The sequence below is a fragment of the Nannospalax galili genome, unplaced genomic scaffold (genome assembly GCF_000622305.1).
Source record: "Nannospalax galili isolate Female #2095 unplaced genomic scaffold, S.galili_v1.0 scaffold342, whole genome shotgun sequence".
NCBI classification, from domain to species: Eukaryota; Metazoa; Chordata; class Mammalia; order Rodentia; family Spalacidae; genus Nannospalax; species Nannospalax galili.
Window position 1 is genome coordinate 613,327 of NW_008349359.1, and position 18,264 is coordinate 631,590.

The 18,264-nt window shown below is 49.5% G+C and overlaps 1 protein-coding gene across 1 annotated transcript; it reads left to right on the forward strand.

Annotated features, from left to right (window-relative positions):
- The first annotated feature begins 4,266 nt into the window (after positions 1-4,266).
- Vps18 (VPS18 core subunit of CORVET and HOPS complexes) lies at positions 4,267-14,705 on the forward strand. The gene is made up of 5 exons (XM_008846779.3): positions 4,267-4,650; positions 5,694-5,835; positions 9,988-10,079; positions 10,205-12,075; positions 12,826-14,705. The coding sequence occupies exons 1-5, from the start codon at positions 4,560-4,562 to the stop codon at positions 13,549-13,551; spliced, it is 2,922 nt and encodes a 973-aa protein (XP_008845001.1). The 5' UTR covers positions 4,267-4,559; the 3' UTR covers positions 13,552-14,705.
- Positions 14,706-18,264: the final 3,559 nt, after the last annotated feature.

Below are 18,264 nucleotides of genomic sequence, written 5' to 3' on the forward strand. Positions count from 1 at the left end.
TGCCTCTGCCTCCCAAGTGCTGGGATTAAAGGCGTGTGCCACCACGCCAGGCTCTCTCTTTTTATTTTTAAAGATTTATTTTTATTTTATGTGTATGAATGTTTTACTTACATGTATGTCTGTATTATGTATGTATGTACACTGTGTACATTCCTGGTGCCCAGGGAGGCCAGAAAAGGGTGTTAGATCCCCTCAAACTGGAGTTGCAGACAGTTGTGAGCCTTCATGTGGGTTCTGAGTCCTCTGCCAGAGCAGCCGGTGTTCTTAACCACCGAGCCATCCCTCAGTCCCTTCTTTCTTTTTATTTTGACCTTGAGCTTCTTATCCTCCAGCCTCCACCTCCTTAGTGCTGGGATTACAGGCATGTGCCACCGCACCTGGTTTGATGCTATACTGAGGATCTAACTCAAGTCTTCATGCCACACCCCCAACCCCCAATTTCCTGTAAATCTAAAACTGTTTTCAAATAAAATTTATGGCTGAGGATTCAGCTCAGTGATGGAACATTCACACATTATTTGTGAGGTGTTGAGTTTGATCCTTTTGGTCTGGATCTGATTTCAGTCAATAGTCAATCTTTAGATACTAGTAACATTTTGTAAATATAAGCTTAGCATAGTGAGATATATATATATACATATATATACACATACATATATATATATCACTGTACTCACAATGCTATTAAGAGATTTTTATCATTTGATAAATGTAGAAACTGAGACATTAGAAAGCACATTTGTGCAATTATGTAATAAACATTTACTAGTGAGTTGGTGACTGCCCTGGAGCAGGTTAAGGGTGCTACTGGGACTTCCCTAATAAGTTCTCTATAAGTGTCATAGGCAACTGTCTTGGCTGGACTCAGTCATGTGACCTCCCCCCCATGGTGTCAGTGCCACTACCTGATAGGTCTCCTAATTCTCTTGCATTCTCCTTCATTTCCTACATCTAACCTGTCACTAAATCCAGGGGGCCTTCCTCTGAGACATTTTCCCCATCTTCCCAGCCCACTCTGTTTGTCATGACTGGATCCTCATGGCCTCTCCTCTGCCTCAAATCTCATGCCCTTTAACATGCACCCCATGCACACCACCCATCTTTCCACTACCATGATCTCATCCACACCCAAAACTTTCCAGTCATCCAAACAACAGCTTCCACAACCTGTTCAAGGCCAGCCCCTCTTTCTACACTGCCCTTTTCTCTGGTGCTCCAGATTATCATCCCCAGACAGGCTCTTGCTCTTGGTTTTCCTGAGGTCTACACGATGCCTTTTTGTTTTCTTTTCCTGATGCTGAGGCTTGAACCTAGGGTCTTCCATACACTAGTCAAGTGCTCTACCACTGATTTATAACCCCAGCTGCCTTTCTTTTTAAAAAGATTTTATGTGCATGAATGTTTTTCTTGCGTGTAGGTAAGTATACCATGTGCATGCAATGCTCTCTCCAGTCCTCGTTTTTTTCCCCCTTTTTCCCTTTTTTATAGGAACAAGCATGCCATGGCACATATGTGGAGATTAGAGGACAACTTTCTGGAGTTGGTTCTCTCCTTCCACCATGTGGGTCCTGGGAACTGAACTCATATTGTCACCCTTGGCTACAAACACCTTTACCCATTTAGCAATTTCCCCACACCCCTATCTGCCTTTCTTATTTTGTCCTTGGAGATTACACATGTACTTCAAGCTTTAATTCAAATTCAATTGCTTTTAGGTACAAATCCTCTCTGGCAGCAAACCCTCTTCCCAGCAATCAGCAATCAGTTCTTACTTGTCTTACAGCAGCTATAAGCACCACACTGGTGCTGAAAGCTGAGGACAGTGGACTAAGGCACCTCTGCTCAAAAATATCCCAGTTATTCCCTGCTATTAGCTTCTTTTATGGCAAAGCAATAGCCACACTTCATAGTGAGATGCCCCTAAGCAGCAAGGATGAAAAGACTAATAGTTGTGAAAGACTCAGGGAAACTTCAAGAAGGAAGTGAATTGGAAGACTGTCAGAAACACATTCAGAGTTTATTGAACACATGCCTTATATTGGACAGTATTCAGGAGCAGGGAGCTTTAACTTAGAGTGCCTTGTTTACTTCCCAACACAGACCTGCTAAGCATATCTATCATATCTATTTCTATTGAAGAGGTGACTGAGTCTGGGAACATCGGCTCTGCAAATGCCCAGCTAGTAAGCAGTTGACAGTTGACCACGGATAGGAAGTTTGGTCTCTGGCTTCTACTACTCCAAAGTCCAGCTGAGGGACTGAAGAATGAGTATAGAGCTAGTTGTAGTGTCTCACACAGCTGTAATCTCAACACTTGGGAGGAAGAAGCTAGGAGATCAGCATGTGTTCAAAGTGTGGGCAACACAGAGAGACCCTGAAGGGAAAAAAGGATGTGCATGTGGAAGTGGGATGCTGTAATCAGCCCACTGAGGGAGGATATAGCAAGCAGAGTCTACCTAAGTCTTACCCCATACATTCTAGAGAGCTCTGGAGATCAAAAGGGGGTGTTGGAGACAGTGAAACTGTGGCTGGAAGTACTGTGTGCTGCTCAGACAGCCCTCAGCCTTCTCCATTCACCTCCCTTGTAGCTATGCTGGGCTCCATCTGCTGATGTACATGGACAGACCTGATGGCAGATGGCAGGTGATCAGAGATGGAATCTTAATCATGGAGCAAAGCAGCTCTCCTGCCTGGGACCACCTTTCCCAAGGTGGAAACATGACTTTCACACTTGGTTTCTGTGACCCGAGGCTTCCCCCATAGGAAGTGATGTTGAAACTACAGACTTGGGCAGGAGAAGTGGGACCCTTGTGAAGAAGGAAGTGATCTAAGACAGTTTACCCAGGCAGCTCCTGTAGGGATGGTGCCTTTCCTGATATCCCTTGGTATAGGCTGGTGAAAGGGAACCGCAGCAAAAAGAGTTGTGGTGTGCATACCTGTAATCTTAGCAAGAGGACTGGGAGTGTGAGGTCAGTCTGGGTTTCATGAAGGTATCCTGTCTCAAAAAGAGGAGGAAGGTCATGTAAAGTATAATACAAATCGAGACATCTTTCAGTGTGTCTGGGTGCCTTCTGTTGTTGGGCAAAGATGGACAGTAGTGACCCTGCCAATAACCTTCCATGTTAGCAAGATAGACTCTAAGTTGCCTAGGCAGCTAATAGAAACCTTTGCAATGGCACCTAAGTGCTTGCACTTCTGTACCTTAGGCAATCTAAGGTACCCGTTCTTTTCTTCTCCATGATTCTATAGGACTGTGTTCATAAGCCTGGGTACACTCTGTGAAGGCAGAGGCATTTGTCTGTTTTGTTCTCTGCCATGTCCCAGAACTGGAAAACTGCCAGACATAGTGTGCCGACTCCTTTTCCTAGGACTAATATTGTTTACTGGTCCATGGTCTCTGCAGGCTTATGCCCTTCTCCAGGATGGGGAAAGCACTGTATCTGCTGTGTGACTCCAACACCCAGAACAAGGCCTTGCACAAAGCAAAGGCTGTGTCAATACCACTCTATTAAGTGCAAGGAAGCAGCCCCAGCATTTCTCAGCTGTGCTTTATTTTTCCTGGTGGCCCCTTCCCACACACCAAGGAGCCACTGTGGGGCAGGCACTACATTACCTGGCATGCGGCTTTACCACCAGCTTTGCTACTTTCTGTAGTTCTTTTCCGTTATTTTTGTTTTTTGAGGGTCTCATTTTGTAGCTCTGGCTAGTATTCCCTAGTAATCCCCGTGCCTCGGTCTCCCTCGGGCTGGAGATTAAGCTTTGTGTGGTTTTATTTTTACGATGCTGGGAAAGAATCCAGGCCTTATGAAGCTGGGCAAGAACTCGACCACTGAGTTACAACCTGCTATTTTTTGGAAGCTGGTGGGCCCTCTGGGTGTGGGAAGCTAGAATTGTTCTGTCTGCCTTTGGAGGTAGACCGAGACAGCGACTGGATTGAGTAACAGGAGGGTCCTTCAGGGGATCTAGCGCCGCGGACAGGTAAGCGACAAATCGAGGGAGGGAAGCCTGGGCTCCAAAGCCTAGGGCCCACTCAAGCCTAGGGCTGCATAGGCAGGGGCGGGGAAAGCCAGGACTGCTCCCTAGCGTCGAGGTACGGAACTGCAGCAGGGCAGCCACGGGGGCTCGCGTTGAGCGAGGTCAGCCGCGAACTGGCTCCGCCCCCGCCGCCGCCGCAGCCCCTTCTGGAGGCTGCTACACTCCCCTCCGCTCCAGCAGACGCCAGCGGCTAGAGCCCGGAAATACGTCATAGGCGCGCGTCACGGGGGCGGGAGTCAGCTGAGCTGCTTGGGCGAGGTTGGGGAATCTACTGGGTTCAGCCAAGGGAGCCTGTGATCTCGGAGGAGGGCAGGAGTGGGTGCAAAACTGCGCCAGATTCTAGTGAGAGGGCTCCCAGGTCTTCTCGGCCTATACAGCGAGAGAGAAAAGGGCTTCAGAATTTTTTTAAGTTCTCAGGATATGTCAGACGCTGGCGAGTTATCATAGCTTGCAAATCCCGGACCACTGGGGTCCCGACGGTTGTGATCCCCAATCCCAGGCGAAAGGCCTAGAGGCTGGGCACCATGGCGTCCATCCTGGATGAGTATGAGGACTCATTGTCCCGCTCGACCATCTTGCAGCCCGGTTGCCCTAGCGTGGGCATTCCCCACTCTGGTAAGGAAGGGGAGGGCGCCGCTCTCCCCTTCAAGCTCTGCTAGCATCTGGGGGAGGGAGGCTCAAGAGCCGGAGCGTGCGTTCAGGATTTAACCCCTAGCCTTGTCTTGGCCCTCAGCTGGTAGATAGTTGAAATTTGAAAGAGCCACAAGAACAGCCGCGTGATCTAGGCCCAACCACTATGGTCCTTCAAAAGAGGGAACTGGGGCTCATATAAGGAAATTCTTTTCTCCAGGGCTGCAGTTTGGTTCTTGGTAGCTCTGAGAATAGGCTCCAGGCTTCTCCTAATGTCTGGTTCTGTGTTCTTCCCACCAGACCCCTTCGAGGGGTAGCAGGGAGAGAGGGAATGAGCAAAGAAATTTGTGGAACCTGGATGCTATAGAGGAAGGCAGGATGGCCCTAGAGGGAATGTTGTCATTGAACAGGAACGATGATGTTTGGCTTTGGGGAAAGCTGAGTGCAGCCTGAAATTTAGGGGTAATTTTTTAAAAACTAGTGCAGAGTTGGCTGAGTGCTGACATTTTGAGCAACTGACTAGAGAGAAAGCACCTGCAGTCTGTTAACAGCACTGATGGAAACTGATCCCCAGGGCTCCCTCTGCCCTAAATTTTCTGGAGTCACTGAGCTGAATTACCATGTGGACAGGCAGGAAGAGACAATAGTCCAGCTGGAAGTGGTGAACCAAAAACTAATAAGGGAGAATGGCCAAACCATCTTCTCACCCACCCACCCCCCCATTACCACTAGGAGCAAGCAAGCACATCATTGTGTAAGATCATCTCTGAGGTTCACAGAGTCAACCCCTCATCACTGTCAGAAATGTGGGAAGAGCCCACGGCCCTTTACTGTAAAGGCAACCAGAAAACTACTTGATATTGTACAGCTTATGATCCAAGATCCTGTGGGTAGGAATATACTTGAAAAGTGGAAGACTGTCAAGAAGCACTGTTGTTTCTTGGAGTTTTCTGTGCTTTTTCCCCCCTGCTCTTTTTGCCCTTTCTCTGTCTTCCACTATTTATCTTCTCTTCACCCCTCACCCATAGGGTATGTAAATGCCCAGCTGGAGAAGGAAGTGCCAATCTTTACAAAGCAGCGCATTGACTTTACTCCTTCAGAACGCATCACCAGCCTTGTTGTCTCCTGTAATCAGCTCTGCATGAGTCTGGGCAAGGATACATTGCTCCGGTAATATATTTGGGGACTATTAACAGATTGGGGGAGGGGTCTTTCTTCTGCACTTGGCAAGTGAAACAGTGGGGACTTGAACAAGTTACCTAATCTTTCCAAACGTGGTGCTTCATCAGTTAAAGGTCATCTCGGCCCCTAAGTCATTCACACAGATCATTGGAGCTGTCTGGAATCCTGAAATATTTATCCACTAGCTGACAGAGGTCTCAACAGAATTGTTTATCATTTGGGATAAGCCATCTGGAATAAAACAGAATTAGGCCTGTCTCAAAAAGATGAATTCCAGGAGCTAAAGAGATGGCTCAGTGGTTAAGAGTACTTGCTGCCCATGCAGAGGACTGGGATTCAGTTCCCAGTACCCACATGGCAGCTCACATGAGATCTGATGTCTTCTGCTATACACAATACATATACATACATGCAGGCAAAACACTCATACACAGAAAATAGAAATAAATAAATCTTGGGGCTGGAAAGATGGCCCAGCAATTTTAAGAGCACTGGTTGTTCTTGTACAGGACCTGGGTTCAGATCCCAGAACCCACATGACAGCTAACAACTCTCTGTAACTCCAGTTTCGACACCCTCTTCTGTCCTCTGTGGGCATTTCGTGACACAGATGCACTTATATACACACAGGCAAAACACTCAGACATAAAATAAAATGAACAAATTAAAAATTTTAACAAAATGGCCAGGCATGGTGGCACACACCTTTAAAATTCCAGCACTCGGGAGGCAGAGGCTGGCCTGGTCTATGTAGTGACCGAGGTCACCTGGAGCAATAGGGACACTATATCTCACAAGATAGGAAAAAAAAGAGAGAGATGAATTCCAGATTGAATGGTTACTTATAAAAACTAACATTTGCAGCCGGGTGTAGTGGCCCATACCTTTCATCCCAGCACTTGGGGCAGATACAGGCAGATCTCTGTGAGTTCAAGGCCAGTCTTGCCTACATAGTGAGTCCAGGCCAGCTGGGGCTACAGGGAGACCCTGTCTCAAAAAGACCAAAAAAAAAAAACAAAAAAAAAACCCAACACCCAATTCAGTGGAAAGGGGAAGGTAGAATATAAGCAAACTGTGCACCCAAAAAGGGCTTCAGGGACTGCAGAGATGGCAGAGCCAGTAAAACACTTGTTGTATATGCATGAGGGTCTGAGTGCAGATCCTTAGTTCCCATGTAAAAAGCTGCATGTGGCAGGATATGCCCATCTGTAACCCCAGCACTGAAGTGGGGCAAACATAAATGAATCCCCAGAGTTCACAGGCCAGTCAGTCTAGCCAAATTGGTGAGCTCCAGATTCATTGAGAAACCCTGTCTCAAAAAATAGGTGGAGGTGCTGGGTGTGGTGGTATGCACCTTCAGTCCCAGCACTTAAGGAGGCAGAGGCAGGTGGATCTCTGTGAGTTTGAGGCCAGTCTGGTCTACATAGCAAGTTCTAGGACAGCTGAGGGCTACTTAGTGAGACCCTGTCTAAAAGAAAATTTTATTTATTTACTTTTGTTTGTTTTTGGTCTTTTTTGAGACACGATCTCCCTGTAGCCCCAGCTGGCCTGGAACTCACTCTGTAGACCAGGCTGGCTTCAAACTCGCAAAGATCTGCCTGTCTCTGCCTCTCAAGTGCTGGGATTAAAGACATGTGCCACCACACCTGGCTCTAAAAGAAAATTTTAAATAAAATATGGTGGAGGGTTGGTGAGATGGCTCAGCAGGAACTGGTGTGTACTGCCAAACTTGATGACCTGAAAGTTGGTTCACATACACACATACATACCCATAAAAACTAACTAAATATAAGTAAAAAAATTTTAAGGTAGAGAGCAATAGAGGAAGACACTGGACATTGACCTCTGGCCTACATTCACATGTGTACCTGTACCGACATTCACACAAACATGTACTCGTGTCATGCAATGCCGTGGAGGTCAGAAGAAGGTGTCAGATTCCCCTGGAACTGGAGTTAAGGATGGCCTTGAGCTCATTGCAGTCCTCTTTCCTCATCCTCCAGAGTACTGTAGGCCCTATAGGTATGTGCTACCTTGTCCAGATTGAAAATAACTTTAAAACAGAATTTCTTTTAAAGATTTATTTTGGGACTGGAGAGATGGCTTAGCAGTTAAGAGCACTAACTGCTCTTCCAGAGTACTTAAGTGACCTAGCTTTGGTTCCTAGTATCCACATGATAGCTAACAACTTTCCTTAACTCCAGTTCCAGGGAATCCGATTCCCTCTTTTGACCGTGAGCGTTGTAGTGCTGGGAATAAAACCCAGGCACCTGCTCCCAAGCCTGGGTACCTGAATTCAATTCTTGAGACCCACATGGTGGAAAGAGAACTGGCCCCTGTAAGTTGTCCTGTAGCCCTCACCCACACCATGACGTGTGCACACATACACATGCACACAAAATAAATGAAATTTAATACAAATTTTGTAAAATTTGTCATTTTAAAACATTTAGCAGGGTCTGAGGGCACATACCTGTAATCCCAGCATTCAGTGGCTGAGGTTGGAGGATCTCAACTAGGTAAGCCTGGATTACATAGCAAGATCCCGTCTCAAAAGCCAAAACATAAAAGTTTTTTTTAAAAAATATTTTATTTATGGGGCTGGAGAGGTGGCTCAGTGGTTAAGAGCATTAACTGCTTTTGCAGAGGACCCGGGTTCATTATATGTGTATGAGTGTATTGCCTGCATGTAGGTAAATGCACCCATGTCATGTAATGCTCGCAGAGGACAGAAGAGGCCATCGGATCCCCTAAAACTGGAGTTAGAGTTGTTAACTGCCATGTGGGTGCTGGGATTCAAACCCGGGTCTTCTGCAAGAACAACCAGTGTTCTTAACCGCTGATCCATCTCTCCAGCCCCTACAAAAAAGTTTTAAACTGCCAGGCATGGTGACACACACCTTTAATACCAGCACTTGGGAGGCAGAGGCAGGTGGATCTCTGAGTTCAAGGCCAGCCTGGTCTACATAGTGAGTTCCAGGAGAGCTGGGGCTACAGGGAGACCCTGTCTCAAAAAGACCAAAAAAAAAAGTTTTAAACTATAAATTGGATCCATTCATAACTTTGGAGAATATAAAGAAAAGTACCAGTTAGAGGGGTACTGATGCATGAATACTAATCATGATGTTATTTCTGGATACTATTTGTGGTAAGAAAAATGACCTCAACTAAATGCCCACTGACAAGGAAATAGTGTCCCAATTATGGTTCAGTTATCAAATGGGATGTTGTGCAGTTATGCAAACAGTGAGAACTATATATGTTAATAACTATACTGTTCATGAAATATTAATGGAGAAAAGCAAGTTACAAATTAATAAGCGCACATGAAGGTGTTTTTATAATAACAGCAACATAACAACTATGTTATGAGCATGAAAAAAGTTAACATCAGTTTTTTTTCAGTTGGGAATGACAGGGATTTGAGAAGAAAAAAATTGTTGAATTTTTCTTTATACATCTTTATATTGATTCTTTAGTTAGAATAGACATAATTGGGAAAATTATTTTTATTACATTATTTGTGTGTGTGTGTGTGTGTGTGTGTGTATGAACTTGTGCCACAATGTATGTGTGTGTAGAGGTCAAAGAATAACCTACAGTGGTCAGTTTCTCCAGTTTCTCCCTCCACTATGTGGATCCCAGGAATTGAACTCAGTCATCGGGCTTGGTGGCAGGGACCTTTACCACTAAGCCATCTCACCAGTCCTAATTTAGAAAGCATTCTAAAAGAAAATATAATTGAAACAGGACATCTTTCAAAGTTATTATGAAGATTGAGATGCTAGGTTAAACTCTTGGTGTGGTTTTTGGTGCTGAGAAAATGTTCAGTAGCCATCTGCTCCTGACAGAGCTTCCTTCTTAGCCAGCAGTTAGGGATAAGCCTATCTTCCTGGGTGCGTGAAGATCCTTTGAGCACAAGGAAAAGACTTCTTTGTGATTCTCAGAATGAAGTAGGGGAGTTCCCAAAGCTGGGGTTCTTAAGTAGGGCTCTATATATGATTCAGGATTCTCTTGGGAGTATATTAAGAATTTTTTGGGGTCTAGATTTCAGGGAAGAAGGACTGTAGCTTTTAGGTCTGTGATCCAAAAAGGGACTTCCCTTCTCAAGGGTGACACTGTGACTCTTGTCCCCCACAGTATTGACTTGGGCAAGGCAAGTGAACCCAACCATGTGGAGTTGGGGCGCAAGGATGATGCCAAAGTTCACAAGATGTTCCTGGACCATACCGGTAAGTGGTGCTGGAGATAGGCAGAGGGCTCCTGTGAGTGATTCATTGCCTGGGTGGGCTGGATTCGAGGGAGAGGGAACAGGAGAAGCAGCATCCATTGGGGTGCTATTTTCTGTCTACTCCAGGCTCTCATCTGCTGATTGCTCTGAGTAGCACCGAGGTTCTCTATGTGAACCGCAATGGACAGAAGGTACGGCCACTAGCACGCTGGAAGGGGCAGCTGGTGGAGAGTGTGGGTTGGAACAAAGCCCTGGGCACTGAGAGCAGCACTGGCCCCATTCTGGTTGGCACAGCTCAAGGACAGATCTTTGAAGCAGAGCTCTCAGCCAGTGAAGGTGGGCTTTTTGGCCCTGCCCCAGATCTCTACTTCCGTCCATTGTACATGTTAAATGAAGAAGGGGGTCCCGCACCTGTGTGCTCCCTGGAGGCTGAGCGAGGTCCTGATGGGCGTGGCTTTGTCATTGTCACCACTCGGCAGCGCCTCTTCCAGTTTATAGGCCGAGCTGCAGAAGGGGCTGAAGCCCAGGGCTTCTCAGGGCTCTTTGCTGCCTACACAGACCACCCACCCCCATTCCGTGAGTTTCCTAGCAACTTGGGATACAGCGAGTTGGCTTTCTATACCCCCAAGTTGCGCTCTGCACCTCGTGCCTTTGCCTGGATGATGGGAGATGGTGTGTTATATGGCTCATTGGACTGCGGGCGTCCTGACTCCCTGTTGAGTGAAGAGAGAGTCTGGGAGTATCCGGAGGGGGTTGGTCCTGGGGCCAGTCCACCCCTAGCCATTGTCTTGACGCAGTTCCACTTCCTGCTGCTGCTGGCAGACCGGGTGGAAGCTGTGTGCACACTGACAGGGCAGGTGGTGCTGCGTGATCACTTCCTGGAGAAGTTTGGACCACTGAAACACATGGTGAAGGACTCCTCCACAGGCCAGCTGTGGGCCTACACTGATCGCGCAGTCTTCCGCTACCATGTGCAGCGTGAGGCTCGAGATGTCTGGCGCACCTACCTGGACATGAACCGCTTTGACCTGGCCAAAGAATATTGTCGAGAGCGGCCTGACTGCCTGGACACGGTTCTGGCCCGGGAGGCTGATTTCTGCTTTCGCCAGCGTCGCTACCTGGAGAGTGCCCGCTGCTATGCTCTGACCCAGAGCTACTTTGAGGAGATTGCCCTCAAGTTTTTGGAGGCCCGACAAGAGGAGGCCCTAGCCGAGTTTCTGCAGCGAAAACTGGCCAGTTTAAAGCCAACTGAGCGTACCCAGGCCACCCTGCTGACCACCTGGCTGACGGAGCTCTACCTGAGCCGACTTGGTGCTCTGCAGGGTGACCCAGATGCTCTGAACCTCTACCGAGATGCTCGGGAGTGCTTCCGAAACTTCCTCAGCAGCCCTCGGCACAAGGAATGGCTCTTTGCCAGCCGGTCCTCTATCCATGAGCTGCTCGCCAGTCATGGGGACTCAGAACACATGGTGTACTTTGCAGTGATCATGCAGGACTATGAACGGGTGGTGGCGTACCACTGCCAGCATGAGGCCTATGAGGAGGCTCTGGCTGTGCTTGCCCGCCACCGTGACCCCCAGCTCTTCTACAAGTTCTCACCCATCCTCATCCGACATATTCCTGGTCAGCTGGTAGATGCCTGGATTGAGATGGGCAGCCGACTGGATGCTCGGCAGCTCATCCCTGCCCTGGTAAACTATAGCCAGGGTGGTGAGGCCCAGCAGGTGAGTCAGGCCATCCGCTACATGGAGTTCTGCGTGAATGTGCTCGGTGAGACTGAACAAGCCATTCATAACTACCTGCTGTCACTATATGCCCGTGGACAGCCAGCCTCACTGCTGGCCTACTTGGAGCAAGCTGGGGCCAGCCCGCACCGGGTGCATTATGACCTTAAATATGCACTGCGACTCTGTGCTGAGCATGGCCACCACCGTGCCTGTGTCCATGTCTACAAGGTGTTGGAGCTGTATGAAGAGGCTGTGGACCTGGCCCTGCAGGTAAATCTTGACCTCACTCAGGAGAGGGGTCTGGAGCACAGTGGTTTAAGAGGCTGAAAGGTTAGGGAAGGCAAGGCTAGAGTGTGCTGACTTCCTGTGTAGAGAGGTGCTATAGTGTAGAGCTGGGTTTGGGGTGCATGCCTGTTGCCTATAATCCCTGCACTTGAGAGGTTGAGACAGAAGGATTTTGAGTTTAAGTTAGGCTGGTCTAGACTACATAGTGAGTCCTTAAAAAAGGGGGCAGGGTTTGAATTCTGACTTTGCCAGCTTACTCTGTGACCTTAGGCTGCCTCCTTAACCTTTCTACACTTCATATTGTCTATAAAATGAGACTAATGGGCTGGCAAGATAGCTCGGTGGGTAAAATTGCTTGCCACACAAGCTTGACAACCTGAGTTTGAATCTAGAACCCATGGTAGAAGAAGAAAGCCAAAAGTTGTCCTCTGGCTTCCACACACATTATGTGGCATGTGTGCACCCAATAATAAATAAGTAAATAAATAAAAAGATGAGGGTAATGTTAGAATATTTTAACTTGGTACTGTATAAGAAAAATATTCAAGAACTGATCATAGTGTCTAATATAGTGATCTCCAGGCTAGCCTGGACTATATATAGCATCTCAAAAAATCAAAACTCCTGGAGAGTTGGCTCAGCAGTTAAGAGCAGGTATTGCTGGACCTCTGTCTTTCTAGTAGTCTATCCTAGGTGGGGAGGGGCTTGACCCTGACACTCATGGTTTCCCTACAGGTGGATGTGGACCTGGCCAAGCAGTGTGCAGACTTGCCTGAGGAAGATGAGGAACTTCGCAAGAAACTGTGGCTCAAGATTGCTAGGCATGTGGTGCAGGAGGAGGAAGATGTGCAGACAGCCATGGCCTGCTTGGCCAGCTGTCCCCTGCTCAAGATTGAGGATGTGCTGCCTTTCTTTCCTGATTTTGTCACCATTGACCATTTCAAGGAGGCCATCTGCAGCTCACTTAAGGCCTACAATAACCACATCCAGGAGCTACAGCGGGAGATGGAAGAAGCCACAGCCAGTGCCCAGCGTATCCGGCGAGACCTGCAGGAGCTGCGGGGCCGCTATGGCACTGTAGAGCCTCAGGACAAATGTGCCACCTGTGACTTCCCTCTGCTCAACCGACCTTTTTACCTCTTCCTCTGTGGCCACATGTTCCATGCTGACTGCCTCCTGCAGGCTGTGAGGCCTGGCCTTCCTGCCTACAAGCAGGCCCGGCTTGAGGAGCTGCAGCGGAAGCTGGGGGCAGCACCACCCCCAACCAAGGGCTCTGCAAAGGCCAAGGAGCTGGAGGGTGGTGCTGCCACTGGGGGGCCCAGCCGGGAACAGCTCAAGGCTGACCTAGATGAACTAGTAGCTGCTGAGTGTGTATACTGTGGGGAGCTGATGATCCGCTCTATTGACCGGCCCTTCATTGACCCCCAGCGCTATGAGGAGGAGCACCTCAGCTGGCAGTAGGAGGAGGTCCCCTGATAGATGGACAGGCAGGGAACAGCTGCCTGATCCTCTCGGGAAGGCCACACTCTGCTTCGTGCTCAGTCCTTGATTTGCTGGGCCTGTGACTGGGGGAGTGGAATTGGAGGGACTGCTGCCCTGAGGTGTCAGGTCTGAGCCCCTTCTGCCAGCTGCCCACTGTGCTTCAGAGCTGCCTTAGAGCTGCTCCTACCCTGGACCAGGCCATGAGCCTGATGCCTGGCCCCCTGTACCTAACGTCCTTTGTCCTTGTCTCCCAACACGTTCACCTGGACTGTGTACCCTTCCTTCACCCTGGCCTCTGAACCTCCAGCTCTTCGGAAGAAGCTCCCTCTTCTGTCTGACCTAGGTGTCGGAGAAGTGGATTGGCAGCCCTCCAAGCCCTAGGCACTGGTGGGAAGTGTGGTGCTAATAGTGAGCATGCTTTTTTCCCCATTCTGGGGATCCAGTGTCAGGGGTGCCTGACACTGAGGCCAAATAGAGGACAGTGGGAGTTGCTGGCAAGTGGAGAGCATTAAACTGTCTGCACTGCACTGGTGGCTCTGGACTTGATGGCTTTGTGTTGATGCCAGGGTAAACAGGATATGATCCCAAGCAGGGCTGGACTGCCACAGGAGGACTCCAGGTCTATGCAGGTCTGCTCACTTGTCTCCCTTCCTTGTGTCCCCCATTGCTCAGGGATTGTAGCCTTGCATCCTAAATCTTCGTGTGGGGCTGTTTTTCTCTTTGGCTGGCAGGTGGCGCTGCTGCTCACAGAATTCATCTAACTCTGGCTCCTTAGGGCACTGATTTCTCATGTCGGTCTTATTAATGCTTCCTCAGCTATTCGCTTCCTAGTTGTCCCAAGAATTTTCTAGATATCTCCACTGCCTGAACACGATTCCAAGCCCTCCATTCTTTTTTCCCCAGGGTTTTTTATTAGCATATGTTACATATAATGGGTTCCATACAGAATGAATTTTGGGCATGTTCACCCCCTCCTCCATTACCTTTTCTTGTCCCCTCCCACTCTTGCTAATCTTCCTTTACTCTCCAACCCCCTTTGTGCTTTAATGTCTGTGTGTGTGTGTAGACCTGTGACTGACCCAGTGAGTTTCATTAGAGTTGCTTACAGGAACATTGGCACCTTACCAGTGTCTGCACCACTGAAAAAAATGCCTCTCCCTCCCCCATCAACCCTTAACTTCCTATAAATCCTCAGGAGGGGCTGGGTGAGTCTTGTGCAGATCTTGTACAGGTAATTACAGTGGCTGTGAGTTCAAGAGTACAACAGCCATGTCATCGCTGGAAGTGTTTCACACCATCCCCTTCCTCTAGCTCTTCCATTCTTTCTGCCCTTTCTGGAGTGCTCCCTGAGCCTTGGAGAGGGTGATATAGATGTCTCATTGTCTCATTCTCTGCAGTGACTGTTATTCATGCTGAATTTTGCTTGCTCTTTTGTCAGGTTGAATCTCTGCCAGCTTATGCCTAGCTTTGCTATAACTACGGTCACTGTCTGTGATGCTTGGCAGACTTGTTTTCTCCTCACCATTCTCCTTTGACTTTGCCTTCTCTACCCCTAGATGACACTGTCTTAGTTGAGGCCAGAGCTACATCCTAGAACACCCTGGAGTTGGACCCTCCTGTGACAGCCTTTGCCCTGTGGACAGGTGTTCATAGTGCACTGCTGACTTGATAGGTTTGAATCTGTCAGCTGTCTCACAGTGAGACAAATAACAAGTGAGCATTCCTGTGTCCAGGCTGGAGTCCAGCTGACCAGGCGTCTCCAATCTAAACCTCTCCCAAAAATTTTACCTGCTGCAGTCCTAGTTGGATCTGACCCTGTCAAGTTCCCTAACTCCTAGAATAGGATCTCTCATGGTGTCTGCCAACCCTGAGGACTGATGCTGCCCATATAATGACTTCCAGTGACCCTGTCTTCTTCCAGAAGGCAGAGTTGGAGCAAATGGGGAGAGAAGTGCCTGTGTGGGTAGAGGGCATCCTGATCTTGTTCTTTTTCTCCTGCATTCTTTCCCCATGTGGCCTAAGGCACCTTCACACCCAGATATAATAGGAGGGCTCAGGGGTTCTCAATTCCCCACTGTCAGTGCATATTGAGTATAAAACCTTGGTCTGCCACTGGAGTGGTTGCTTACTTACAACAGATAAAACAGCTTGGGACTTCTGTCTTTGTACAGAATGATGCCTAATACATGTTAGTTAAACAAACACTGCTCTCTTGCTCTCTTCTCCCAGAGGGTTTGACTAAAACAGCCTCAGACATCCCTACCCCTTCTGTCTTCTCCTAAAGCAGCCCATCTGGTGTTAGGCTGCTTCCTCTTTCCTGGGAAAAGGCTCCCATCTTCCCTGGCACTGACAGAATGGGGTTCCGGTGAGTCAGGGCAACGGGAAGCCATCGACTTAGATCCCTGGAAACCAAGCAAGGCTTGGAATGGAGAGCAGAGAGAAGGCCTTCAGGGCTTTGGCCCTAAGCCTGAGGGAGAGCCAAAGGGGGAGGGGGAGCAGCTGCGTGGGCAGGGGCCAAGATGAATGAGTTGCTTCTGGAGCAGTCACTGGAAATAGGAGGAGTGGCTACAGGCAGTGACGCTGGGACCTGGGCAGGAGGCCTGTAAACAAGGAAGCCACCTGGGGGAGATGCAGGGCGGCCACTGGTCCTGAAGAGCAGGTGCTTCCTGAGGCCCACCCTTGACAGGACCCTGGGGGATGCTCTGCCCAGTTGGTCCCAGACACTAGGGGGCACTGTCTACTGGCGTCCAGACCTCACCGCACCCTACCAAAGCTCCTGGAGGAGTGGCCACTGGAGGGTGTGCCCACTAAGAGCCTTAGGCCTGGTTGGCCCGCCCTCCCTCTTGTCCCCAAAGCAGACTGGCCAAGGGCACTAGCCCAGACATTGAGGGCCAAGGCTCAGCCTGGTCAGCCTGGGTGTGAGCTTATTCCCCAAGGACTACCAATTCTCAGATTCCTGCCCTTCCCCCTAAGGCTCAGGTCTCAGGCCAAGGGCCTGGCACCAACTGCATTGGTTGGGAGTGGGCTCCGAGGTCATGAGGCTCCAGGCTGCCCTTGGCGTTGCTCCCTCTATCCCCTGGCGCCAGGGAAACAAAGGTTAGGGGCCCAGAGGGACTTATCTGGCCCCAACACCACTGGGTGGGGGGAGGGGACAAGAAGGGCACACCTCTCCACTCCCCCAGCCCTACTGATTGATTCTTCGAGACACTTTCACAGGCGGAAATTCCCAGAGGTCAGAGGAGGGAAACGGTTAATTCCTTTTATTCAATGCCCCCCCCTCCACACCACCCCCTAACTTCCTCCCTCCACTTCCCGCCCCCCCTTGTGTGAACAGGAAGTGGAGAGGAAAAGGCTCTGAGCAGAGCAGCTGGGAGTAGGAGGCAGGGAGTGGGTGGCAGGCCTGGTGCCAGGCCTGCCCCTCATGGCTGCTTGCTGGAGGGACAGACTAACTGCCCTGGAGAGAACCTGCAGCCCCACTGACAAGAGGCAGCTGAACTGGGAAAAAGCCCAGCATCCAAGCCCCCTTTTCCCAACCTGCTGCCAGGCCAGAGGCTGCCGTCCTTCGGGTGAAAGCCATCCTCTGCCCAAACCCCAGCTGCCCTGGCCACTGCAACCCCACCCCCACTGCCAGGCTGGGCATCCCAAGGCTGGTGGGCAGCAATTCAGGCAGCCGCCAGTCCTGGCACTGACTCCAACACTCAGCCCCTTGGCCCTGCCAGTCCTTTGAAGCTCAGGCAGTGCTTCCTGTTTGGGGCGGGTGATGCCAAGGCCCCTCCCCCACCATTGTTCTGTAGAGACCATAGGTCCATCTGTTGCCCCCATGGTGAGGCCCCTAGGCAGTGCCACACGGGAGCAGCACCACAAAGGACCCTGCTGGCAGCTTTGCTCATTGGGGGCAAAGCTGGGCCCTGCAGCAGGTTGAATATGAACAGTGGTCGGAGACAGGCCTGGAGGGACTGGGGTGGGAAGATGCTGAGTAGCTCCTGCTTGGATAACTGGAGCCCTCCGCTCTTTCCACCTAGCATGGAGATGATATTCAGGAAGCTATACATGCTCAAGCCACCAGGAGAGGGGCAACATTCTCATGCCCAGAGGGGAAACAGACAGAGGGGCAATCTTCCATGTAGGAGACTCCACTCTGTAAATGCCCCATGGTCAGGTACCTTCCTCTTCCTGAGTAGCTTTGATTTTCACCTTGATACAGTCCTTGAGCTGAGAAGCCAGGAGCCATACCATGATATCACTGGAGGTTGAGTGTCCCCAGGTTGGTGGTCAGCAACTGATGTCCACTGAGAACAAGCCAGGGCAGAAAAAGGGAAAGGGTCTGACTACAAGGAAGGTGGCAGCTCCAGGTTCCCAGGCTGCTGTGGCCAAAGGTCTGTTTGTGTTTCCCAGGTGTGGAAGCAGGTGCCCTATTATCTCTGCAGCTCACCCTCACCCCCAACTCCCCACCATGGGCCAATTTCACAGCTCCAACCTGTTTCTTCCTTCACCTCTCCACAGGGCTAGAAGTTAAGGCATAGTCTACCCCACTTCCCTCACCATGTCTTCTGGCTTCTGTCCCCAGCCCATAACTTGTACTGCTTCTGGCTTTGAGAGGGCCAGATCTCTGAGGCCTCACTCAGATAAAGATCACAGAGTGTTGTAGAACCCTTCTTCAAATAAAAGATTCTGTGACTGTCCAACACCTGA